Source organism: Ictidomys tridecemlineatus, chromosome 2, assembly GCF_052094955.1.
Source record: "Ictidomys tridecemlineatus isolate mIctTri1 chromosome 2, mIctTri1.hap1, whole genome shotgun sequence".
In the NCBI taxonomy this organism is placed as follows: Eukaryota; Metazoa; Chordata; class Mammalia; order Rodentia; family Sciuridae; genus Ictidomys; species Ictidomys tridecemlineatus.
This window is the reverse complement of record NC_135478.1, coordinates 201,742,192-201,763,810: the sequence shown is the minus strand read 5'-3', so window position 1 is coordinate 201,763,810 and position 21,619 is coordinate 201,742,192. Positions and strand designations below refer to the sequence as shown.

Here is a 21,619-nt window from a genome sequence, read left to right as displayed (position 1 = left end):
ATGCCGCTGGGCCTGAAGCCCACCTGCAGCGGCTGCAAGACCACGTCGTCCTCCATGTGGAAGAAGGGCCCGCAGGGGGAGATCCTCTGCCACCACTGCACGGGCCGGGGCGGCGCGGGCGGCGGGGGCGCCGGCTCGGGGGCGGCCGGCGGAACTGGGGGCAGCGGTGGCGGGAGCTTCGGGACGGCGACCTTCGCCAGCACCTCGGCCGCGCCCCCGCAGAGCAACGGGGGTGGGGGCGGCAAGCAGGTGAGCTCACCTGCCCCTCCCGGCAGCCCCGGGCGCCCTGAACCTCTTCCCGGCAAATATTACATGCTGTGGTTAAGTAAGTCTCTGTCATTGTAAGTGGCAGCACAGCCATTCCACTGTAGGAGGGGCCTCAACCTCACCTCTTCTCTAAAAACCTGCCTTACTGACGTAGACGACCTACCCCTGTCACCTGCCCTGTTGTAAGCAGCCCACTTTTTTGGAGGTTCTGGCGATGCTTTCCTGCTCTCGCCCTTAATCTTTTTATCCTTACAAAGTGTACTTTGGGATCTTCCTAAGATGATTGTATCAGGGCGTCGACCTTTCTACATTTTTTATTCTCTTTTTCTCTATTTGTTTATGTAACAGAGTAAGCAGGAAATTCACAGGAGGTCTGCGCGGCTCAGAAACACTAAATACAAATCTGCTCCAGCTGCTGAAAAGAAAGTTTCTACTAAAGGAAAAGGGAGAAGACATATTTTTAAATTAAAAAATGTAAGATGATGTGGACAGTGTTTTTACTGTTATGATGATGATGTGTGTACTGTGTTCTGCTACTGCTTTGGTTTTCAGTATTGCATGTGGCTGCTGCTTTTGGGAACCCATTTGTAGTATTCTGGGGAGTGGACCAGACTCACCCCAAAATAAGCTATGTTTCAAGAAGCTTGCTATTTATAATGTTAATACCACTCTCACTTTTATAACTTTCATTTCTTTCCTCTGGAAAATATTAAATATTTTTATCAGGGTCTCTGTGGAGAGGAATTGAAGAGATTATGATTCTTGATATGGCCAGGTACACTAGGAAAACTTTTTAAAAAATCCTTTAAAGATTTAAGTAAATAATAATACAGGAATTTAATCATTTCCATATACAGTTGTTATTAAAGCTCCAGAAAATGTGCCCTGTGATGATGAATTTAATGGATTTGAATAAAATTTTTCTCTAATCCTTTATCTCCCCTTCTACTATATGAAATTCAAGAGATTGTTGAAAACCTATGCTGGATATATTGAAAGCACATTTTTGTTGGAATAAGTTTTATTTTTGTGAACCTGGGACAATGGACAATACATTATAGACAATTTAAAATTATTTATTTTGTAATGCAGGGCATTAAACCCAGGAACCCTCTACCAGTGAACCTAAGGCAAAGTCTCACTAAGTTCTGAGGCTGTCTCTAATTTGCCATCCTTTTGCCTCAGCCTCCAACGTAGATGGGATTATAGGCATGTGTCATCCTATCCAGGTAGATGATTTTTTTTAAGCCTCAGTGTGGTATTCCTTTTAGGACAGAAATGCTTCTTTTACTGGTAAAAGCATTTGTGATGTTGGGCTTGTTGATTTATAAAACAGAGGGGCTTGGGGATAGGTTCTTATGTAGGTTGCAGATTCTTAATGAGAATAATTGCTGCTAATTTAAGGGTTTTTTGTTTTTGTTTTTTTTTTTTTAAAGAGGGAGAGAGAGAGAGAGAACTTTAATATTTATTTTTTTCAGTATTTGGTAGACACAACATCTTTGTTTGTATGTGGTGCTGAGGATCGAACCCGGGCCGCACGCATGCCAGGCTAGCGCGCTACCACTTGAGCCACATCCCCAGCCCCAATTTAAGGTTTTTATAATTTAGTTTTCTTAAAAAGGGATTTGTTGATTAGGTAAAACATGTTAAGTCAGTTATCATTTACAGTGTTTGTATTGTAGGCATTTTTTTTCCTTTTAAGTTCTGCAAACCATTTTCTCTGATGATTATATTATCAGTTTCTCTGCAACTCCTTTCTTCAGTGTTCGGACAGAGATACATGGGTTAGGCTTAATTTCTATGCTGTGACATTGAAGAGTGTTTTACAGCTTATGAGGTTTCAGTGATGGTTGGAAGGTGGCAAGTTATTAAGAACTCCCAAGAAATTTTCTAAAGCCTTAGTTCAGACTTGCTGCAAAATTGATGATGTTGATTATCGTAGCAAGTTCCAACACTGAGATGAAAAATGACTTCTAAGAGACACTTTTTCACTTATGTCCACTTGCTTATTTTTCATGGCTTCCATTCTGTCATGTGCAGGCTTTTAGACCCAGTATATTTTTATAATTGAGATGTTAATGTCTAATGTGTCTCTGAGAGTACTTTGTGTTAGATCTCAGCAGCATAATCAGAAACTTGCCTTTGTTTCTGAGTAACTTTTAAGCTAATGGTAACAGAAATAGTGGAAATACTCAGACTGGACTTTGCCACAACATTCAGAACATTCACTTATCTTTTATATTACTGTTTTTGTTACTGGACAATAAATCTTAGAATTTCTGAAATGAATCCTTTATATATGACTGTAAAAATGCCTGTATACACATACATGTAGACATACATGGATATGCTAATGTTTTTACTTTTTCTCATAGCCTATCAAAGCTCCTGAGTCTGTTTCTACCATAATCACTGCAGAATCAATCTTCCACAAGGTAAGCTTCTGTGGAGTTCCTGAAAGAATTGGACCAGATGTAAAATATGCTACTAAATGGTGTTTTGCTGGGCACAGTGTTGCATGCTTGTAATCCCAGTGGCTTGGGAGGCTAAGGCAGGAGGATCACAAATTCGAGGTTAGCCTCAGCAACTTAGCAAGGCTCTAAGCAACTTAGTGAGACCTTCTCTCAAAATAAAAAATAAATAAGGCTGGGGATGTGGCTCAGTAGTTAAAGTGCCCCTGGGTTCAATCCCTGGTATAAAAAAAAAAAAAATGGGGATTTAACCTCAGTGTCTCTGCTGTTCTGTATTTGCATAAAATGTAGTTATGCTTTTGTTCCATTCTAAACTGTTTTCCCCCATTGGTGGTTTATCCAGAGTTGAGGTGAGAAAGGTTACCTGTGGAAATATGATATAAGGGTCTTAAGTATATTTTTAAAGTATATATCATTGAATTGTCATTAAAATGCTAATTATAGTGTGGAGCCAGGAAAAGGTAAGGCTAGGTAAGTCATCCTAGCCAGTGTGATGGCGTGGAAGGGTAAGAAGGAGAGAGTCTAGGTGTGGGTTGATGGAGGATGTGGACCATAATATCTAATGGGTAGAGCAGGCCAAGAGATTCTGAAATGCCTTAAGCAGAGGAGGGAGAAATAAGTGCAGTGGTGGAGATTAACAGACACTACAAGTTCTTGGGAGAGGGTCCAAGGCATTTGATAAAACGAGAAGGTTAGGTTCATAGGCCTAAGGTTTCAGGCATGTACTAGGGTTCTTAGAATGTATGTCCCACAGATAAGGAGAGTCTGCTATACACAAAACATATTAATAAACACCTACTATGTGCCTGGCAATGCTTGATATCAAAATCTCTCACTAAGGTATTATCTTTACATTGCAGTTTTACATTCCAACTGTTACATATTTTGGATTAATTTTCATTCATCATATATTTATTTGCGTGCCTATAATAAACAAATGTAATCATGATAATTTGGGAATAATGATTATATAATATGTAGACAGGTTTAGAATTGGTATCATCATAAACATGGATTTGTTAGACCTTTTATTGACTACTTTCAAAACCTGCTTTCTTATTAAAGAAGTTTCATTCATAGCTGTGATGTTCCAGTTTTATTTTAAATATGGGATTTTTTTTTTTATTTCTCTCAGGGAGTGTATTACCAAATTGGTGATGTTGTATCTGTGATTGATGAACAAGATGGAAAGCCCTACTATGCTCAGATCAGGGGTTTTATCCAGGACCAATATTGTGAAAAGAGTGCAGCCCTGACATGGCTCATTCCCACTCTCTCCAGCCCTAGAGACCAGTTTGATCCTGCATCCTATATCATAGGTGAGTTTGACAAATGGCACAGGTTCTGGAACTTGGTTAACTCTGCCATGTCATATTAAAAAATGTGATAGTCTGCTTGGTCTGCCATGACAAAATACCAAGGCTCTATTGGTTGAACGACACAACTGTTTTGTCTCACAGTTCTGGAGACTGGAAGTCTGAGATTAGGGTGCTGTCAGGATTGTTGTGTAATGAGGCTTTCTTGTCTTGTAGATGACCACTTTCTTGTTGTCTTTACACAACCTTCCTTCTCTGTGTGTATGTAGAAAGAAAGCTCTCTGGTGTCCCTTAATAAGGACATCAATCCTATCATCTTATCCATAAGGTCCTTGTGGCTTTGTTTAACCTCAGTTACCTGCCTAAAGGTCCCATCTCCAGTACCACTACTTGGAAGATTAGGCCCTCTTCATATGAATTAAGAGGCTGGGAAAACAAATCCCATTTAAAAAAAAAAGGCATAGCCATTAAGCACAAAAAAGTGGAGATCTTTGTAGGAAATATGAAAGATAGTTTATATAGCTGGGGTTTGAGTGCCTTAGTTACTCTGGGTTACAGTAGTGTGCACCTACTAAAAAAATGATGTGGATAAGATTTTTTCTGAGTGTTCCAGAATTAAACCATATAAAAAAAATTTTGCTGTCGGGTGCAGTGGCTCACACCTATAATCCCAGTGGCTTGGGAGGCTGAGACAGGAGGATCATGAGTTCAAAGCCAGCCTCAGCAAATGCGAGGCACTAAGCAACTCAGTGAGACCCTGTCTCTAAATAAAATAAAAATAGGGCTGGGGATGTGGCTCAGTAGTCGAATGCCCCTGAGTTTTGTACCCCTTCCCTCAAAAATTATTGCTCAGGAACTATATTATTTAGATTACTTATAAAAATCAATTTGAAAACAATTTCTAAGAGATCTATCCTAGTTATTTCTAAAGTCTTAATAAATTCTCAATATGCAGCCCTGTACATATCACATGTCATTCCTAAGCCTTTTATCATTGATGGTTAAAAGATGTGATGCAAACAGTTTTTGGCATATATTTACAAGTTTATGATAAATATGATTTTGAAAGTGTTCAAATTTCTTTTTTAAAAAATATTCATATTTTTAGTTGTAGTTGGACACAGTACTCTTATTTTGTTTACTTATTTTTATGTGGTGCTGAGAATCAAACCCAGGGCCTTGCACATGCTAGGCAAGCACGCTACCACTGAGCTACAATCCCAGCCCAAAAGTATCCAAATTTCTTAAGTTATCCTGAAATTTTCATTCTTATAATGAGCATACATTACTTTTGCTTCCTGAAAAATCTATGCATTTTTTTTTCATTGAGACCTCCCAGGACAATAGCCCAGTTATTTTCACCTATATTCAATTTTATTACATGACCAAAGAGTTCTAGTCTTCTGCTTATGAGTACCTTAGAACACCAGACTTTCACTTACCTTATTTATGGGACAGCTTCCCAGAAGAGGCCACGATTGTCAAAAACACATCTAGGGCACCTCGCCCATCTTTTCTTCCTAATCCCCAAAGTCTGAGGTACTTCCTAGTCCTGGAGGAGGCACATCTTGGAGGTTAAAACACTAAATCTGGAGCCACAGGAGTTCCACATCCCTGCCATTTACTACCTGTCTGAGTTTAGCAAATTCTTTAATCTCTTTGCTTCACTTTCCTCATGTGCAAAATGAGGATAATAGTGCCCACGACAGAAGCTTGTTGTGAGGATTCAAAGTGCTGATATATGTAAAGTACTTAGAGCAGTGCAGTCATGTAACAAACTTTATGTAAGTGTTTGGTATTATTTTTAGAATCCTTTCTCAGTTGAGTTGCTCTTTTTTGGGAAACTGCCATATTCCTTAAGCTTTATTGCTTAAGGAAGTATAGTAACTTCAGAGCAACATCTTGACTTGATGTTAGTCCTTGAAACAAGAGTGCTTTCTCCTAGTACCTAAAAATATTAACATTTTATGAAAATGATTGTTATGGTCAAAAATGTATTTAACCTTTCTATTGGCTGCCTTCTAGGGCCAGAGGAAGATCTTCCAAGGAAGATGGAATACTTAGAATTTGTTTGCCATGCACCTTCTGAGTATTTCAAGTCACGGTCATCACCATTTCCTACAGTCCCCACCAGACCAGAGAAGGGCTACATATGGACTCATGTTGGACCTACTCCAGCAATAACTATTAAGGAAACAGTTGCCAACCATTTGTAGTTACAAAATTAAAACTAGGGCTGAGGCTATAGCTCAGTGGTAGAGTACTTGCTTAGCATGTTTGAAGCCCTGGGTTTGATCCCCAGCATTCAAAAAAAAAATTAAAACTGGATTTCCAGTTTTCATCTATACATGTGTTCCTTTCATGAAATTTTTACATGGAAAAATGACAAAGTTTTTTCCCCTAAATACCCAGTAATCATTAGCTTGTTTATTACCTATTACTTAGAAAATTACAAGGAATAGAAAATAATGAAATGTATTTGAAGGTAAATATTACATTTTGTATGTATATCCTCCCAGGCAAAGGCTACACAGTTTCCTGGGAGACCATTAGTAACAGGTATGACTATTTTTCTTCATATTTATTGTTAGTAGCTCATAAAATGAATTCTATTTTTATATAAGTATTAGTTAAGTTTTAGGTTTCTGATCAAGAGCTTAAATCAAATATATCTGTTATCAATTGTATGTGTCATAAAGCCACACAAAACGTATTTCCTCATCAAGAAAATGCTGTGACAGACTTTGGACAGCATTAACTGTAAGGAGTGATTCCTAAATGATTTTATTAGCCCAGACTTTTTAAAACTTTTATGTGATTTTTTTTGTAGCAAATGGTTTTTTGAAACCATTCAGTTGTTCTCAGTAGAGCTGCTCTTCACTGTCTCATCTACCTTCTCTGTCAAACAGAGACTTAAGGTCAAACCATAGACTACAGTGCAGATATCACCTTCACTGGAGCACCCAGAAAACCTGTGCTGCTTGGGCAGTCATAAAAGTGATTGGTAGGCCATTAAATGCCTACCCCAGCTTAAGCCATCTGCCATGGACTCCTAATAGCATGCTTTGGAAGGTCTGCTGTGTATGCTTCAAGTGCAAATCAGTTAAGTAAGGGAGCGACAAATGTTAGGGGTGGGGGGGGAAATGCTTATCTCCTCTACCCTGATCTGATCATAATGATTGTAACTGTGGCACCTCTCACCCTTACCCTTTTTCTATATAATTACTGTTATATGTTGAGAACAGGCACTGTAGATGGCTCTATGTATATGGTCATCTCTTTGTTCGCAAAAGTTACAGTAAAATTGATTGTAAATACCATTGAAAATAGTTTTCTAAATGCTGATAGTCAAAACTTTTGGATTAAAATATATTTTTCACCATGTATTTACTTATTTTATTTAAACTATGTAAGACTTCCTATCCAAAGATGGTATTAAATAGAAACTTCTGAGTTGTACTGAATTTCGAGTAGATTCATCATCAGTAAGTAACAGATTTTAGGAAAATCCTAGAATAGCCAATTGATAAAATGAGTATTTAATTAAGATATTTATTAAAAGGAGGACTTTATTTTTAAACTAGTATAGTTGAGCAGGGTGGCACACACCTGTAGTACCAGCTACTTGAAGGCTGAGGTAGGAGGATCACAAGTTTGAGGCAAGCCTGGGCAACTTAGTGAGACCCTATCTCAAAATAATACAGTTTAAAAAGGAGTGGGGATGTAGCTTAGTGGTAGAATTCTAACATGTGCACTCTCTAATACCTAAAAACAAAACAAACAAAAAGTATATATTTGGGCTATTTGTTTCTAAATTTGATAGATAGCTTGTATCTTTCACATAAAGCTTCAGTTTTCACTTTTTCCTTTAACTAATACCAGGGCTCCCATGGTTTCTCCTATGATTTAAGGCCCTGGTCACTATTCTTAACCTGCTGTCTTCTTCTTACCACTGAACTGTTTCCCCTGTACACCCTCCTTGTTTTCCTGTCACTGAGCCCTTTTTCATAACCATTTCTTCCTACCAAAGACCTTTTTTTTTTAATGTATTTTTTTAGTTGTAGATGGCATAATACCTTTATTTTTATGTAGTGCTAAGGATCGAACCCAGTGTCTCAGGTGTGCCAGGTGAGCACTCTACCACTCAGCCCCAGCCACAGCCCCAGCCCCCAAAGACCTTTTAAGGCCCTTATGTTTTGCTTGCTTATATATTTTTGTTTTGTGAAGCAAGGAATGGAACCCAGGGCCTTATATATGCTAGGCAAGTGCCCCAGCCCAGTGCCCTTAAATTCTGTCTCCTTGATATCAATCTGTGCTGTTCTGTAGTTGCATTTAAGCTTCTCCTTCTCGCCCACTCCTACCCAATGTTCCCCGGAGGGTAGGGGGATGTGTGTTTTATTTACTTATCTTTGTATGTTTCATTTGGCTGCCCTGGGCATGTTTCACGAACTGCTTCTTACTCCACACCAGATATGTAAACCATACCCTTTGTAGGAGATTGTACCTCCTACACCCAAGAAATATAAGGCAATAGGTTATTGCAAGAGGGAACCTGAATGACCAACAAGAGGGTAATGCTTATAGAAATTGTAATATTTGTGTAACAGAACATTATGCAACTATCCAAAATGAAAATTGTCAGTGGTAGGGTTAAAATATACAGTAGAGAAAAAAATAGAATTTAGAACTGTGTGATAGCAATTCTACATCAAGAAACTACTTTTATAAAAGATGGAAGAACCAGATATGGCGGTGCATGCCTATAATCCCAGAGGCTTAGAGCCTGAGACCGGAGGATTGCAAATTAAAAGTCAATCTCAGCAATTTAGCCAGGCCCTAAGCAATTTGGCAAGATACTGCCTCTAAATAAAAAATAGGTCAGGAACTGCTGGTGTTCCTTATAACTGCTTAGAAATATTTGGCCTTTTTAAAAAGCTCTGTGTATGTGTATTTCTTGGATAAGTTTTTAAAAATTAAGACAAGGAGGTCTCAAGTGAAATATTGATTTGGATCATACAAAAATTGTATAAAAAATTAAAACCAGGGCTGGGATTGTGGCTCAGTGGTAGAGTGCTTGCCTAGCACGGGTGGGATCCAGGTTTGATCCTCAGCACCATATAAAAACAAAGGCATTGTGTTGTGTCCATCTATACCCCCAAAATTAATTAATTAATTAATTAATTAATTAATTAAAAAAAAAACAGAGCTGGGGTTGTAGCTCAGTGGTAGAGCACTTGCCTAGCTTGGGTTCGATCCTCAGCACCCATAAAAATAAATAAATAAAAAGGTATATTTTCCAAAAAAATTTAAAAAAATAAACCCATACATCAAAACAAGAGGACAAGTTCACTCATGGCTGTTGGCAGGAGGTTTTGGTTCCTCAGCTGGGGTCCTCTCCACAGCTTTGTTCACAGCACAGCCCCAGAGCAAATCTCTACCAGAGAGTGTGCGAGTGAATCCAAGACAGAAGCCACCATCTTTTTATAATCTTATTTGGAAGTGACATTGTGTTGCTTCTGCCATATGTTGTTGTTCACATAGACCAACCCTAGACAGTGTGAGAGGGGTTGACACAAGGTATACATTCCAGAGATAGAGACCACTAAGGTTCACATTAGAAGCACAGACGGACTCCATATATAGCCAGTATTGTTGTAAATTAACATGGCTTTCTGAAAGGCAGTATGTGTCGATCTTTAAAATATTCCTTTTTTGATTTTGAGAAGGGGTCTCGCTATCTTATTTTGGTTGGTGTTAAACTTATGGGTTCAAGCAATCCTCCCGCTGAAGTCTCTTGAGCAGCTAGGACTACAGGGCATGTCATCACACCTGGCTTTCAACATTCATGTATTTTGGTCCAGTAAATTAATTTCTAGAAATCCATGCTAAGAAGATATGGAATGTAGACCCAAAAAATGTAAATAGAAGTTACTTCCAGTATTGTTTTGAATTAGCAAAAAACTAGAGACAATCTAAATCCAACAATAAGAAAATGAATTTTCATATGTTTGTAGTGGAATTTTTTAAAACAACCACAACTATTACTTACAAGGAATTTTTGAGGAGAAAATGCTTATAAAAATGTTCAGTGTAGGGCTGGAAACAAGTGACACATGCCTGTAGCCCCAGCTACTTGGGAAGGTGAGGCAGGAGGATCCCTTGAGCCCAGGCGTTTGGGGCCATCCTGGGCAGCATAGTGAGACTCCATCTTTTAAAAACAGATAGACAGACACAGCAAGGCGCAATGGCACACACCTGCATCCCAGCAAATCAGGAGGCTTGGCACAGAAGGATTGCAAGTTCAAGACCAGCTTTGGCAACTTGATAAGATCCTGTCTTAAAATGGCTGGGTATGTAGCTCAGTGGTAAAGTACCTCTTCATCCCAAGTACCATATACAATAAGTACAAGATTACATAATGATTCTGACAAACAACCCCTGTTCCCCACATGCATCCATCTCCATATAAATAAAACTGTAAATAAATATCAACAATTAACATATTTGCAATATCGCAGTGAATTTTATATTCCCTTTGTTGTTGTTATGCTGAGGCAGTCTCACTATGCTGCCCAGGCTGGTTTCCAACTCTTGGTCTTAAGCAATCCTCCTGCCTCAGCCCCCCAAGTATCTGGAGGCAACAAGCATGAGCCACTGCACCTGACTTATATTTATTTACTTATTCATTGTATAAGTAAATTACTTATAAATTACTTTGTGGTTTGAATTACTAATACCCACTACTTATATACTCAGGGAAAATATACCATTTTAACACAGATAACTAGGCCAAAAATTGGTATTATGGGCTGAATGTTTGTGGCCCTCTCCCAAATGCACATATTGAAGCTCTAAGTCCTAATGTAATGGGATTAGGAGGTGGAACTTTGGGAAGTTAGTAGGTTTACATGGGCCTTAAAGTTGTAGCCTTACAACTTAGGGGAAGGGAAAGAGACTTCCTTTGTCTCCCCTCCATGTGAGAATACAGTCAGAAGGCAGCCAACCTTCCACAAGCCAAGAAGAAATTCCTCACCTAAATTCCTCATCTAAATCTGCCAGCAACTTGGTCTATGACTTTCCATTTCCAGAGCTGAGAGAAATAAATGAGAGTTGTTTTAAGCACTCTAGACTATGATATTTTGCATAGTAGTCCAAGCTAAGACAGATGGAAACAACTCAAGGGTCCATCAACAGATGACTGGACAATTAAAAAGTGGTACAAACAATGGAATATTTTTCAAAAATGAAATTTTGACATTTGCTACAAGAAGGAACTCCAAAAACATGCTAAGTGAAATAAGCCAATACAGAAGGACAATATTACATAATTCCACTTCTCTGAAGTACTTAGAATTGGTAAATTCATAGAGACAGAAAGCAGAAGAGAAGTCACCCATGGTGGGAGGAAAAGGAGGATATTATGGGTATAAAATTCCTGTTTGGAATGATGAAAAATTTCTGGAAATGGATAATGGTGGTTGCACTGATGCTACTGAATTGTGCACTTAAATATGTTGACCATGGTAAATTTTATGTTATTTTAACATAACTTTTAAATGTGTACATCTAGTAGGTAGAGACTACAGGATTTAAAAACCAGTTGGAAACAGAGAATGAGGAAGAAGGATGAATAAAGGAAGACATGAATGTTACTTTGTGGGAGATGAAGAAACAGTGGCAGCCTTCCAGGTAGAGCTTTCCATGTGAGGCATTGTGTCTGTTTTGCAATGTGAGGTCTGAGGCAGCTCTTGGACATCAGTATCTATAAGGTGTTTGGAAATCTGGTGAGTAGGCAGGAGATTCAATACAGATTTCTGTCTCCTGATTTCATGCTTTTATGGGACCAACTGAGTCGGACAGCTGGACAACCATGTAGTCTGGGGTCCCTGGCCTCAAGACCAGCCTCAGCTCTCACTCTGACACCATATTCAAACTTTAAATACAGGCTATATCACCACAGTCAAGACTTGCTTTTGGGGGCTAGAGTTGTAGCTCGGTAGTAGGGCGCTTGCCTAGCATGTGTGAGGCACAGCCTATAAATAAATGAATTAAATAAAGATCCATCATCAACTAAAGAATTTTTTTTTTAATTGCTTTTGCAACTCTGGTCCTTTCCGTACAGATAACCCAAGACTGGAAATAGTGCTCACCTGTCCTTGTGTCCTGGATTATCAGTCTAGGACAAGGTTTTAGGAATACAGATATGTGTCCAAACTGCTCTAACTGCTGAAAACTTCAGCTTACAGGGGGCTCAGTGAAGTGGGGGCAGGCTGTGCAAAGTCAACCTGGAGAAAGGCCACCGCAAAGGCATCCTTCTTTATAGCAGCTGGAGACTCCTACCAGCATCTTCAGGCAGGGCCACTGGGTACACTGGCTTAGGTAAGGAAGCAAGCCAGGCATGTTAATAATCTGAGCATCGGGAATGATGCAATAGATATTTCCAAAGCATTCATGTTGGGCTTTATAGGCTGAACATTTCTAGGTAAATATGATTTGATTCTGTGAATAAAGCCAAGGTTGTTCACGTGCAAATTTTATCGTACATGTTACTGTGGCTCATGATCTGCACAAAATCATTTTTCAAGGATGCATACTGTTTGTAGACAGATTTAGTTGAGAAATAAGTATGAGTGTGAGAGGTCACGTCCTAAGTTATTGTGGTGAGAAAAGCAGACAAGAATTGCAAAGTAGCATACAGACAATTGGATATGGTAATTTTTTTTTTAATTTTTAAAAATCAGCAAATCAGAATTGAAAAAGAATAAAATAATGGTCAGGCAATGGGTAATGGGTCCCAATTAAGGTTTATTCAAAGGCAGAGTCCAGGAGGCTAACCCTTAGAAATATTAATTGGTACCATCAAGGCCTATTTCAAATGTAAAAGACCATGAGGCTTACCTGTGGGAACACTCCAGCCAACTCCTTTGTCCCAGAGAGGCGGGAAGATGGAAGGTGGGAATAAACCCAAATGGGAGTTACAGGAAGGACTAAAACTCAGGCTATGGAGGAGGGAGGGGAAGGGACAGGATATGGGTTTAGGAAAGATGGTGGAATGAGACATAATTACCCTAAGTACATGTATGAAGATGTGACTTTGTTTACAGAGACATGAAAAATTGTGCTCTATATATGTACTATGAATTGAAATGCATTCTGCTATCATATATAACAAATTAGAATAAATAAATAAATAAAAAGAAAAAACCCTCAGGCTAAAGGACACAACCAATAGCCTTGATACTTTTTCAATGCCTGATTAACACAGATTTTGATCAATTCTCACATCCCCAAACCACATAAGCCCCTAAACTAGCACATCAAATTTGGTTTTCCTGCTGTCAGGCCATGCCCCCTCCCAAACATTTTAGTTCAATCTCTTCTCACTTAAATAAATCCTACTCCATTTATTCCTCCTTTCCAGTATTATCTGGGGATTTTATTCTTCCGATTTGTGAGACAAGACCCAGAAGGAAATTTGTAAAGGGGAATCTAGCCTCATCTCAAAACTCCAGTTTCAAAATAATTAAGGGAAGTATTGAAGGCTGCTGCTGTGCACACCATAACTTCTTGTGCCGATAGGAACAGAATTTTTGAACAACCTATATTAGAATCATATTAGAAGAGAGAAATGTCAGCTATAAAAATATTTGCTGAGGGCTGGGGCTGTATCTCAGTAGCAGAGCACTTGCCTGGCATGTGTGAGGCACTGGGTTCAATCCTCACCACCACATAAAAATAAATGAAAGAAAGGCATGCTGTCCACCTACAACTACAAAATAAATTTTTAAAAATGTATGGTGGTTCAGATCGTAGCTTATAATCAGACTGTCCTTAACTTGGAAAGACAATGACTGGCTGGAGGAAAGATATGGTCAAGAGTTCTTGGAATGAGGCCAGAGAATATTTTTGTCCTAGGGGAATGCTCAGCTAAAAGCCTTTAGTGACTTTAATCATCGGAGTCAAAATGACCTCTTTATGAATGTCAATCAGCCTTCTTTTCCTGCCACCCCAGTGCTTGTTGAACAGATCCATGTACAAAGTGGCTAAGATGGCAGGGATGAGGCCCTGCATGGCCTCAAGTGGACCACCTCTCAGTCCTGACAGCAGCTGTGACCACCCTGTATGTCCACAACCTAGGAGGACCAGCCCACACCTCTTGCTGGTTGATTGTAACTGACTCTATCCTATCACAATGGCAGGGAAACATCCTGGAATTGGATTAAATTTGTCTAAAATTTGTCCTCTGAACTTCTGCCAACACCACCATTCATTGACTTACTAATGCTTTTACATTTTTTATATTACGCCATTCGACAATGGCTTCTGATCACGTCACTTACTCTGTAGTGAAGAGTAAGTCAGAAGGCGACCTGCGGAATTCACTGGATTGAACATAAACATTTATAGTCCTGAAACAGCTGACCTTTTGTGAGGACAACTCCTTTATGAGGCTGGAGTACTGCCCTACCAGATACAGTGTATTTAGCATATGCTGTGAACCAGTGACCACGGTCCTAATATGAGGATCTGAGAACCAAAGGGCAGAGGAGAATGGCCTTAGTTTCATACCCAGTGACCCACAAAATCATTGCTTCCATTCTCTGTGACTGTAGGCTTTGCTGGTTTAGAGGTAACCAAGAAGAACACTTTTACAGAGAAGGGTTATGATACTGGTTCAGTGAACTGATTCTAATATAGGAATATACAAAGTTGCTTATACACAATTGGTGATGGGTAAAGTAAGGATAGAACCTTGTGAACTATGACAAAATTTAATGGAAAATTCTGTAGCCTTAAGACAGGAAGGCCTACCAATGGCTCAGATGGGAAAGGTTTTTGGTCATCCACCTGGGAAAGGTCTCTAATCCACTGATGCACTAGCTAAACTCAGAGGAATACAGGATGAGCAATGAAGCAGAGAACTAAAAAAATATCAGCCATGGCCTCATGATTAGCTACATAAAGAGCAACTGCCTGTACATCCTTCAGTGATGCCTCCCATATTTTTTGTATGTTTTAATTAATTTTCTTCTTTTTTCCTTTTCCCTTACCCAATTACCACAGTTTAATGTCAGATACACAGTTTGTACTGACAGTGATTGACTTAACAATATCAAGAAGAAATTATACTGCAACTGAGAGAGGAAGAGATATCATTCAAAGACCCAAGACTTGGAGCTGGATGTGGTTTGTCAGGGAGATATGAAATTATTTCTGGTTGAAAGGCTAATTAAATTTATTTGAACTGTGTATACATTCCATACTTCCTGAAATAAAAAAGGCAGATAATAGAATATTTTTTCTCCAGAATATTAAAAAAGTTCCTCAGCATAAAACATGTCAAATGCTAGAAAGATGCTGAATATGCAACTGTGGGTTCCAAGAAATTTATTTAATTACATCTCTATTATCTTCAAACAAGAAATAAATTACTAACACCACCTATCCACTATTATTTTATTAAATATTTTTAATAATAGGATATACAATACAGATCTTGTAAATGTCTCAATTTATTCGAAGTGTTAATTTCAAGTAATCCTGATTATTACATAATCACAACATTTACTGATCTGTGGATTTATAAACCAAATTTGTGAAATTAAAAAGAAATTTACAGACACCATTTTTTACTGTCACAATATAGGGACAAGTCATACACACACACATATACACACACACACACACACTCACTCACAGGCACTCAGGCACACACATCAGGAGAATAATTTATGCTAAAGTTACTTTCTGTCCTGGTCGAAACATTGTTCCACTTTGACTTTTTCTCTTCTTTGGATTTTGAAAGTTTTCATACCTTAAAAAAGTAAGAGATAATATTTAGTAAATGTAAACAATGTAACTACAAAAAAGATAATGCATTGTTTGTAAACAGAATTGCCTATATGCAAGTGAATTCTTTTTGAGATGAGGTATGCTCCATTGCCAAGGCTGACCTCATACATGTAAGCTCAGGTGATCTCCCTGCCTCAGCCTCCCAAGTAGCGGGGACTACAGGAACATGCCACTGCAGCCAGCCTAGAACTGTATTTTGTGAAAGAGAAATAATGAACTAGAAAAAATTAAAATGCTTACAAATAAATTTCCAAAGCTGCACTCTTAACAGAAAAAAAGAACAAAGGGAACGAAGATCCAAGTTAGAAAAGGTAAAATACAAATGGTGCAAGGTACAGTGGCGCACACTTGTTAATTCCAGCTATTCAGAGAACTGAGGGAGAAAGATTCCAAGTTTGAGGTGAGTGTAGGCAACTGAATGAAATTCTGACTCAAAAAAGCAAATAGCTATGAATAATATAAAAAATTATAACTGTTATAGGTTTAGTCAAAGAAATATAAATTATTAAGCAAAATATATTTTTTCTCCAATGAAACTGGATAAGATTAGAAAAAACACTGCAACAACCTGGGTTAGTGAGCTGGCACTTACATACTGCTGCTGAAATACACATTGTAACAGTAATTCTTGGAAGGCAATTTGGCAATATATTTTGAAAATGTTAAAAAATGTGAGTACCTTGTAATGCAACAATTCTACTTCTATCCCAGTGAAATACTTAAAGGTATGTGCAAACACTTAGTCATCTTATGTTCATTAATTACCACACTGCTAATAACAGTACAATCTGGAAGTAATTTAAATGTCCATAAATAGGATATCATGACATTGCTATACCATAGAATGACATTTAAAAACAACATAGTAGGGGCTGGGGTTGTGGCTCAGTGGTAGAGGACTCAACTTGCACGTGCGAGACCCTGGGTTTGATCCTCAGCACCACATAAAAATAAATAATATTAAATAAATAAAAGTAAATAAAAACAAAGTAGTAACCTCCTTAAAATGTAAAAGAATGTTCAAGATGTATGGATGGCTTAAAAGGGGGGCAGCTATAGAATAATATGTGTGAAGTGTTCTCATTGTGTTAAGAAAAAATATATAAGCATACAAGATAAGTAATTAAGGAAAACTACTGTTTCCTTATTTTTCCCATCTTTGATTTTATATTTTTCTACAATAAGTATGTAACTGATGTATGTGTACACATATACTTCGCCAAAGCACTGCAAAATTGAGTTGAAACATTCTTTTTTTAATATTTTTTAGTTGTTAATGGACCTTTATTTTTTAATATTTATTTTATAGTTATAGGTAGACACAATATCTTTATTTTATGTGGTGCTAAGGACAGAACCCAGTGCTTAAAACATGCTAGGTGAGTGCTCTACTTCTGAGCCACAAACCCAGCCCCTTTATTTTATTTATTTATATGTGGTGTTGAGAATTGAACCCAGTGCCTCATATATGCTACACAAGTGTTCTGCCACTGAGCCACAACCCCAGCCCCCAAATATTTATTCTTTTTTGGGGTTGGTGGTGCTGGTGATGGAACCTAGGGCCTTGTGCATGAAGGCAAGCACTCTACCAATTGAGTATATCTCCAGCCCCCGAAATATTTCTTCTTGAGAAACCAGAAATAAATATGTGAATCACTGTTGTAGAATGATTCCCAGTTGCTGGATGCAGTGGTGCCATGGCTGTAATCCCAGTGGCTCAGGAGACCGAAGCAGGAGGATCTTGAGTTCAAAGCTAGCATCAGCAAAAGCGAGGTGCCAAGCCTCTAAATAAAACTCAGTGAGACCCTGCCTTTAAATAAAAATGTAAAAAGGACTGAGGATGTGACTCAGTAATCGAGTGTCCCCGAGTTCAATCCCCACTATCAAAAAAAAAAAAAAAAAAACAAAGAATGGTTACGAGTCTCAGCCTCAAAGGTGGACAAAGAATCAATCACAAGAAGGCTATAAATCCCATGTACTAAATATGATCAACAAATGAAAAAATGTGAATGTGCTGTTTTTTGTTTTTTTGTACTAGAGATTGAACCCGGGGCCATTTAACCACTGAGCCACATCCCTACCCCTTTTTATTTTGAGACAGGGTCTTGCTAAGTTGCTTAGGGACTCAGTAAGTTTCAAACTTGCAATCCTCTTGCCTTATCCTCCTGAGTTGATGGGATTACAATTGAGTGCCACTGTACCCAGCAAATGTTTCTGATATTAAAAAATAAAATTATTTTGAAAGTGAGGTGTATTTTTTCACAAATCTTACCATATAATTAGAATCATTTACAGCTTTTAATTTTTCTCCTTATTTCTTCAAACTTTCTAAAACTGAATCAGTTCATTGTAAGTACCCACTCACTTCTTCTTCTTCAGTGCTGGGCATCAAACTCAGGGATTCAGGAACGCTAGGTGAGCACTTTACCACATCCCCAGCCCTATTTTGTATTTTTTTTTTTAATTTAGAGACAGGGTCTCACTGAGTTCCTAAGCACCTTTTGAACTTTCGATCCTCCTTACTCATCCTCCCAAGTTACTGGGATTACAGGTGTGCACCACTGCGCCTGGCTCCAAACCTGCAATCTCCTCCTTTTTCAGTCTTCTGAACAGCTGGGATTAAAAGTTGAATTAGCCTTTAAATATTCAAAAATATTATTTTTGGTTTTAAACAAGAACTTTAAGTGAATAATGATGTCACCTATGATAATATCTATACTTAAATCAGAATCTGTTACTTACAGCTCAGCAAAATTCTTCCAATCATCTTCACTAATGGATGGTCTTGTGTGACCAAGAGCAGTCATTAAATGTGACTGACTGATAGCTAATAAACAGGTTTTGATTGGTCCTGGCTGGTTAAGAGATTCATCCTCCTTCAATAAAGAACAAATCAACAAAAAATTAACTTAGGGATATGATGAAAAAAGTTAACAATCCCATCATTCTTCTTGTCAGATTTTTCAGGCGATCACACATTCTCTTTCCTATAACTAAAAATTATTTGAAAGCATTTGACTGAGTCAATGCATTTCAGTACCTTGTTTATAAATATAGCTCATTCATAAGTCAAAGAAATGTGTATCAAAAAAGGAAAACAAATTCTTAAATTCTTAAAAATTTTTAACAATTTTAATGAGGAGGGGAAAAAAAGCCATACTCCACTTTGGCTCCGGTATCTGCATTTGATGATACTGATATCTGCCCTCAACTGATCTCTCTGTTCTTGTGTGAGTTCTGGGTAACCTTCCTGTGAAGCTGTTCTAATCACTGGTGGTTGTGAAAACAACTGATCTTTCCCAAGAAGTCCAGGCAAATCCTGAGTCATGGAGCTTGGTGCAGAGAGACACTGTGAGCTCTGTACGTTAGGAAGAGTAATGAAAGAAGAGAGAGAGAAAAACAAAATAAAACTATGTGTTTATCAAACAAAAAATTAAACATTTTAAGCAATAAACCATGACAGCGATGACATTTACCTTGTTTTTACTTTGGTTACTAGGGATTAAGGCCAAGGGCACTCTACCACTGACTTATATCCCCAGTCCTTTTCATTTTTCAATTTGAGACAAAGTGTTACTTTGTTGTTAAGAGTCTCCTCAAGTTGCTAAGGCTACCTTCAAACTTGTAGTCCTCCTGCCTTAGTCTCCTGAGTCGCTGGGATTACAATGCATGTGTCTCTGTGCCCTGGCTAAGTACACCTTTTAATTCACTGAAATTAAGCAAATATAAAAGATATTGCTATTCTAAATATCTATATTATAGAACTACCACAGACTGAAAACTACCATAGCATAGGGGTTTGGTTTTTTAAATGCTTTGCTATTTAAATGCACCATTAATGACCAAAAACAGATTTCAATATGCCTTTCTCTTCCTTTTTGGCAAAGAGAGTTATACAAAGGTTCTGGGGCATTTCGAGGTAGAAGTTAAGAACCAGAGAACAGAATTAAAGACTATAATTAAAACAATACCTTACTAATCGTGCGAATAAAAACTTTCATATTTTTAGAAATCTGAATTAATAAAATGTACAAAAAATGTAACTAAATATATGTAAAAATGCTGTAAAGCAAAAAGCTTACCATTATTAATTTTGGGGGGGATATCCATTGAGTGTATTTTGATTAAGTAGAAAAACAATGCTATTGCTTACATTTAATTTAAATACTTTGTTGATAGATTATATTATTTCATTGTTTATATTTTCCATGAAAAAAATTATAAATAAATAACATTTTGTTGTCAAGAATTTTTGACATTATTATATCGAATTTTTCATTATCCTCAACTATTCTATAATAATAAAATTTAGGTTTACTATAAAATGATTTAGCTAAGTAGAAAGGTTTTAAAACCAGCAGGGAAGAGAGGTATGTAACCTACTATTTTGATGGAGTAAAAGGAAAAGAACACCTGGACTTATTAAAAGGCCAGGGCCCACTGATTTATCAACATAGACTGGCTATCCCATTTTAGTTTACCTCCTGGCTGGTTTGGGAAGTCCTTCAACCATCAAATAGATATAGATTTAGGAAAACTAGAAAGGTCAATCTCCAAACTAAAGGTTTCACTAGAGTCTCTGACAGAAATAGTCTTACAAAACAGATGAGGTCTAGATGGTCTCTTTCTGAAATAACTAGGACTTTGTATGGCTCCAGGAGAAACTTGTTTCTATGCAAACCATTCTGGGATAATAAAGAACAATTTTGCGCTTGTGAGAAACAGGTTAAAGGAAAGAGATGAAGCACTAGAAACTTCAGGCAATTGGTTCCAAAACCCGTTCTCATCATTTCAGCCATAGTCCTTTTCCTGATTGGTATTACTGTAGGACCCTGCCTCTTAAAAACCTTCCTAAACCATATACAAAAAAATGTAGGTGAGGTCAGACTTATGGTCTTATGAGCTCAGTATAGTCCCTTAGACACAGAAGGAAGGAAAACAAACAAACAAAAAAACTGAGGCCTAATGATGTGCAAGACTGACATCAAACCTACTAAAACCAGTGGGGAATGTGATAGTAGGAGCAAATGTGACTCCATTTTGGTTTATGACTTCATCCTGTAAAACAACCATGCCAAAGAGTCATGACTGGGGCAAGATGTTCTTTTCCTTTTGCTATAGAAACCTTTAAGAACACAGAACTACCTAATGGGGCATTGTTTCTATAACTAGGGTAACGGGACTCTGTTTCTGTAACTGGGGTGACTGGGATAACTGTGATTGGTTAGGCTTCCCTCCACATGACTGCACTGTCCTGCTTCTGTAACCTGGCTTGCTTGCATTGGCTAGACCCCTTGAACTCCCTTTTGCGGTTTTCAGGCTTATAAAGAGTGCCCTTGCAATTGTTCAGGGCTGATCAGGGGAACAGCCTTATGTTCTGGTCAGCCACCACCGGTGTGCTTTAATAAAGGACTGATTCAATTATACGTGAGTGGTCTGGAAGTCAGTTTATGAAACCCTGGGACAAAGCTTTAACTATAACAATTGAAAGAAATGAAAAGATAACGACAACTACCCACTTCTTTTGTTCCCCTTGCTTGCAGGCCTGTTTTAAAGTTCTTAAAAAGAAATTAAAATTACCAACTAGCTTAATTAAAAAGATAAGACTTTTTACTAAAGAACCATCAACCAGAAAGAACATGTGGGGCTGGTTAGGAGATAAATCACCATTCAACTTTACACCAATATACAATTTCACATTTCAGAACTACA

The 21,619-nt window shown here is 37.9% G+C and overlaps 2 protein-coding genes across 14 annotated transcripts in view; one reads left to right on the top strand and one right to left on the bottom strand.

Moving 5' to 3' along the window:
* Gatad1 (GATA zinc finger domain containing 1) lies at positions 1 to 21,333 on the top strand. Of its 7 annotated transcripts, XR_013435305.1 has the most exons (9): positions 1 to 249; positions 616 to 741; positions 2,643 to 2,702; positions 3,874 to 4,057; positions 6,574 to 6,613; positions 6,964 to 7,156; positions 10,276 to 10,404; positions 11,625 to 11,743; positions 15,119 to 21,333. XR_013435305.1 is itself a non-coding variant. In XM_078040423.1 (8 exons), exons 1-7 carry the CDS (start codon positions 1 to 3, stop codon positions 10,393 to 10,395), a joined length of 972 nt encoding a protein of 323 aa, XP_077896549.1. In that variant the 3' UTR covers positions 10,396 to 10,404; positions 11,625 to 21,333. The 7 variants fall into 7 exon arrangements, 5 of the variants coding, with proteins under 5 accessions (XP_077896549.1, XP_077896550.1, XP_077896552.1 ...); XR_013435306.1 differs by lacking the exon at positions 10,276 to 10,404; XM_078040423.1 differs by having other exon boundaries at positions 11,625 to 21,333.
* The window catches only part of Pex1 (peroxisomal biogenesis factor 1), a 48,314-nt gene continuing 42,201 nt past the window's right edge, over positions 15,507 to 21,619 (bottom strand). For 3 of the 7 annotated variants that reach the window (XM_005340541.5, XM_078040420.1, XM_021720390.3), the window contains 3 exons: positions 19,068 to 19,265; positions 18,650 to 18,783; positions 15,507 to 15,869 (listed from right to left, as the gene is read on the bottom strand). In XM_005340541.5, coding sequence (XP_005340598.2) covers positions 15,785 to 15,869; positions 18,650 to 18,783; positions 19,068 to 19,265 — 417 coding nt within the window. In that variant the 3' untranslated portion in view covers positions 15,507 to 15,784. Of the gene's footprint in view, positions 15,870 to 18,351; positions 18,521 to 18,649; positions 18,784 to 19,067; positions 19,266 to 21,619 lie in introns of those variants that run through there. The other 4 variants (XR_013435304.1, XM_078040418.1, XM_078040419.1 and 1 more) reach the window with 4 other exon arrangements.

Coding starts and splice junctions, on each gene's coding strand:
- Gatad1 (XM_078040423.1), top strand. CDS start 1: ATGCCGCTGGGCCTGAAGCCCACCTGCAGCGGCTGCAAGACCACGTCG. Junction 250..615: donor GGGGTGGGGGCGGCAAGCAG/GTGAGCTCACCT, acceptor TTTATGTAACAG/AGTAAGCAGGAAATTCACAG. Junction 6,614..6,963: donor TGGGAGACCATTAGTAACAG/GTATGACTATTT, acceptor TCTGTCAAACAG/AGACTTAAGGTCAAACCATA.